This window comes from Phoxinus phoxinus (genome assembly GCF_949152265.1).
Source record: "Phoxinus phoxinus genome assembly, chromosome: 10".
Lineage (NCBI taxonomy): Eukaryota > Metazoa > Chordata > Actinopteri > Cypriniformes > Leuciscidae > Phoxinus > Phoxinus phoxinus.
This window is the reverse complement of record NC_136885.1, coordinates 36,839,319-36,844,318: the sequence shown is the minus strand read 5'-3', so window position 1 is coordinate 36,844,318 and position 5,000 is coordinate 36,839,319. Positions and strand designations below refer to the sequence as shown.

Genomic DNA, 5,000 nt, shown 5'->3' with positions numbered 1-5,000 from the left:
TAAAAAATTGAATAGATATAGAATAGAATAGGTGTTAGTATTAAACATCTATGAGGAGACGGCGCCAACTCCCGAGGAGACTTCAGATGACGCAGACCCTGAATCAACCAATGCTACAGTTAACAAACAAGTCTTCATTACTTCAGTGAGCTCATAGTTTCTGCCTTAAATTATAAAATAGTTTAAACTAGTACCTTTTTTCACAAACTGTGATTTTGTATATGTACATTTCTGAAATACATAACCACTTCCAGAACTCCTGACTGAGGCGGTGTGTGACCTCATAACTCAACATAGAAATAAAAACTGTATAAATAACAAAAATAAATAGCAGTTTTTTCTTAGTCTTAACAAGAGCAAACATTAAGTATGCGAGGTCTCATCACACCCTGTAATGTGTGAAGCGCTACAGAGGAAGTGAGCCGGAGTGAGCCGGAGTGCAGTACCAGGCGTAGCGCTCCCTCGCGCAGGCGTAGCGGCAGTCTCTTGCTGTCGTGGCTCATGGCGCGCCTGCGCATGTGTTTGGGCAGAGCGCTGAACACGCGGCAGCTGCCGGCGGGGCTACTGGCGGCCTTCAGCATGGCGTTCACCTCAGCCGCGCGAGCTTTAGCGAAGTACGAAGCTGGAGGCACAAACAAACAACATTCATTATTAAAGGTGCAGTGTGTAATATTTAGAAGGATCTGTTGACAGAAATGCAATATCATAATTATACATAACCATGTTTTCAGTGGCCACGGGACAGAATTAACCAGCTTCCCCTTCTTCAATAACATGTCTTCTTTCAGGCTTGTGGTGAAAAAAAGTCCAAAATACACATTTAGGTCTTTATTTTACTACACTGTGTCTATTTGAGTCTGTAGATTTCTCCGAAATTCAACAAAAGTTGTCGTTCTGAATCATCATGATCCGCGATCTCTGTGTTCTTCCTTTAATCACACACACTTCTGTAAAGCTCTCTCTCCTGTACAATGCTGTCGGATCCAAATATGGTAATTTCCTTTTAATCAGCAACCAATCGTGAAAGTACAATGGGCATTTAACTCTAAAAGCGAAATCTCATTGGCTGATGTCAATGTCTGACGCCGTGATTGGTTCAGATGCATCACGTGACGCGCTCTGACACTCAGATGTGTGTTTTCTGCTCAGTTAAAGGCCATAAATGCTGTGTTTATAAGTTTTGATGTGATTTAGGTGGTTTGTATTGTTGTTGCTAATGATCTGAGATATTGTGTCTGTAAAAAGTTGTTTCCACTAAAAAGTATATGAATTTTTACATTACAAATCTTTAAATGCCTTTTTCTCAAAATGAGTTTGTCATTCTCCAGTATGAACATCTCAGCCGATGTACACCAAACTCTCCAGTTACACACTTAGCAGTATTCTGAAGATATGTTCAGAGGGATTTGTTAATAAATCATTCCTGGCCTGATTTATGTGACATTTTAATCCAAAAAATATGGTGAAAATTGATTTTTTAAGGCTATGGACAGTATATTTAGATTTCCTAGGTCATGAAAGCATATATCCTGAAATCCCTCTGAACATCTTGTGTGTAATCAAAATGAAAAAATAATTTTGCACCTGGCTTTATCATATGTTCAGCTCTATCTAATGAAAATATATGCAAAATTGTGCATATTTAATGAGATAATGCCTAATTTGCATAATTAAACATACAAATTTCAAAAACTTGTAATACATTTTTTATGAACTTGTGTAAGTAATCAACTGAGGAAGTTTCATGGTGATATCTATTATTTAAAAATGTACCCTATTCACCTGTAGAGTCTCGCCTGAAAGCTCATATTAAAGTTGAGCTACTATAACAGCGAGTGATTTTCTCTTGGTTTATTAGCATTAAAGGGATCTTCTATAATGACGTGTTTCTGATCACCTGTGATGTACTTGGGCAGATCCTGACTGTAACCATGACCCCCAGGCTGATGACCTCTGACCCAGCCACACACCTGTGACCCCTGACCTCTCCCGGCACCACGACCTGTAGAGGAGCATTCAGTCAATAAACACATAATACGTGATCAGACCAACACTGAGCTGAAGAGCTGAAGAGCCGATCACCTGCGCTCGTGTACGTCACGTTCCTCGGCTGGTTTCTCATCTTCTTCTCTCTCATTCGGTCTTTTGCTCCCGTCATCTGAACACAGATTCAGTTCAGTCAGCTCAAGTGATGAACACACACACACACTCGCTCGCTCTCTCTCTCTCTCACACACACACACACACACACACACACACACACACACACACACACACACACACACACACACACACACACACACACACACACACACACACACACACACACACACACACAGCTCAGCTTTATTTCTACAGCGTTATACAGTACAGATGTTTCAGAGCAGCTTCACAGTAATAAACAGGAGAATAACAGAATCAATGATGAAACTTCACCAGATATGAGAGAAACTTAGACTCAGGAGTGAAGCAGCTCCACAGAAGAAGAGAGGATCATTACTCAGAGTTCTGCTGATTCTGTTCAGCTCATTGCACGTTCAATTACCAGTAATAAATAAAGCAGTTCTGGAGAAAACAGTGTCATCATCAGTTCAGTCAGTTCAGTCAAATAATATTACTGAATATTAAGAGAAATATACGAGTCCAGAACTGCAGACAGAACCAGATCATTACACACAATGTGCAGAATCAGCTTAGAAGAAGTAACACACTCACTCACTGTGTGTGTGTGGTGTGTATAGTGTGTATAGTGTAGTATAGTGTATAGTGTGTGTATAGTGTAGTATAGTGTGTGTAGTGTATAGTGTGTGTATAGTGTAGTATAGTGTGTGTAGTGTGTGTAGTGTGTGTAGTGTGGTGTGTATAGTGTAGTATAGTGTGTGGTGTGTAGTGTATAGTGTGTGTGTAGTGTATAGTGTGGTGTGTATAGTGTAGTATAGTGTGTGTGTAGTGTATAGTGTGGTGTGTATAGTGTAGTATAGTGTGTGGTGTGTATAGTGTGTGTAGTGTATAGTGTGTGTGTGTGTGTGTAGTGTATAGTGTGTGTGTGTGTAGTGTATAGTGTGTGTGTAGTGTATAGTGTGGTGTGTATAGTGTAGTATAGTGTGTGGTGTGTATAGTGTGTGTAGTGTATAGTGTGTGTGTAGTGTATAGTGTGGTGTGTATAGTGTAGTATAGTGTGTGGTGTGTATAGTGTGTGTAGTGTATAGTGTGTGTGTGTGTAGTGTATAGTGTGTGTAGTGTATAGTGTGGTGTGTATAGTGTGTGTAGTGTATAGTGTGTGTGTGTGTGTGTGTGTGTAGTGTATAGTGTGGTGTGGTGTGTATAGTGTGTGTAGTGTATAGTGTGTGTGTGTGTGTGTGTGTGTAGTGTATAGTGTGGTGTGGTGTGTATAGTGTAGTATAGTGTGTGTAATGTAGTGTGTGAAATGTAGTGTGTATTGAAAAGGCTGTAAATCCAAAATAAAAGTTTGTTTTTACATAATATATATGTGTGTATTGTGTATAATTATTTTGTATATATAAATACACACACATGCATGGATACATTTAAGAAAAATGTGTTATTTACATATAAAATTGTTCTATTTATATATAATATAAATCATATAAAAATATATATATGCAGTATATAAATGCAAATATTTCTCAAATATATACATGCATGTGTGTGTATTTAATAATTATACACAATACACACACATATAATATGTAAACACAAACTCTTATTTTGGATTCGATTAATCGTGATTCATCATTTACAGCCGTATATTGTAGTGTATAGTGTAGTGTGTGTAGTGTATAGTGTAGTGTGTGTAGTGTATAGTGTAGTGTGTGTAGTGTATAGTGTAGTGTGTGTAGTGTATAGTGTAGTGTGTGTAGTGTATAATGTAGTGTGTGTAGTGTATAATGTAGTGTGTGTAGTGTATAATGTAGTGTATAGTGTAGTGTGTGTAGTGTATAGTGTAGTGTGTGTAGTGTATAATGTAGTGTGTGTAGTGTATAGTGTAGTGTGTGTAGTATAGTGTGTAATGTAGTGTGTATTGTAATGTATAATGTAGTCTAGTGTGTGTAGTGTAGTGTGTATAGTGTAGTGTGTGTAATGTAGTGTATAATGTAGTGTAGTGTGTGTAGTGTAGTGTGTATAGTGTAGTGTGTGTAATGTAGTGTGTATAGTGTAGTGTGTATAATGTAGTGTGTGTAGTATAGTGTAGTGTGTGTAGTATAGTGTGTAATGTAGTGTGTATTGTAATGTATAATGTAGTCTAGTGTGTGTAGTGTAGTGTGTATAGTGTAGTGTGTGTAGTGTAGTGTGTATAGTGTAGTGTGTGTAGTGTAATGTAGTGTAGCGTGTATTGTAGTGTGTATTGTATCGTGTATAGTGTGTGTGTGTGTGTGTGTCTGTGTGTGTGTGTGTGTACACAGTAATAAAAGTTATATCCTTACAACCTTCACACAATGTAGTAAAAATGTATTTAAGCACTTAATAAAAAAAAGGTAAACCTGTTATTTAATATCCATCAATATTGAACAATGAATGAATCGGACTTAAAATTATACTTTTAAATAATGTTTCAAACTGCTCTGTTTGCCTGTAAATCTGAGTGAGTGAGTGAGTAAGTGTGTGTGTGTGTGTGTGTGTGTGTGTGTGTGTGTGTGTGTGTGTGTGTGTGTGTGTGTGTGTGTGTGTGTGTGTGTGTGTGTGTGTGTGTGTGTGTGTGTGTGTGTGTGTGTGTGTGTGTGTGATGATCTGCGCGTTACTCTCTTCTAACGGGTGTTTATAGCAGAAAAACACTTAAAACACACTTATTATAACACACACTTACCTTGAAGCGCAGTTAGTGTCCTCAGTTTAATTCGGTTTGAACAGTTTGTGTGTAAGTTTCCTGTTCGAGCTGCAGCTCACGCTCTGACAGCCCACGTGCACAACCTGCGCTTACTTCCGGTTCAGAGGATGATGGGAAATGTAGTCCTTTCAGAACAAAGACACGTTAAAGGGAT

General features: G+C 38.3%; 1 protein-coding gene across 1 annotated transcript in view; it reads right to left on the bottom strand.

The window, feature by feature from the left end:
- pop1 (POP1 homolog, ribonuclease P/MRP subunit) overlaps positions 1-4,937 on the bottom strand; it is a 30,029-nt gene extending 25,092 nt beyond the window's left edge. Inside the window, exons 1-4 of the mRNA XM_079625083.1 lie at positions 4,826-4,937; positions 2,083-2,158; positions 1,898-2,002; positions 447-622 (exon numbers count right to left, since the gene is read on the bottom strand). Coding sequence (XP_079481209.1) covers positions 447-622; positions 1,898-2,002; positions 2,083-2,158 — 357 coding nt within the window. The 5' untranslated portion in view covers positions 4,826-4,937. The remainder of the gene's footprint in view (positions 1-446; positions 623-1,897; positions 2,003-2,082; positions 2,159-4,825) is intronic.
- Between the last annotated feature and the right edge of the window lie 63 nt (positions 4,938-5,000).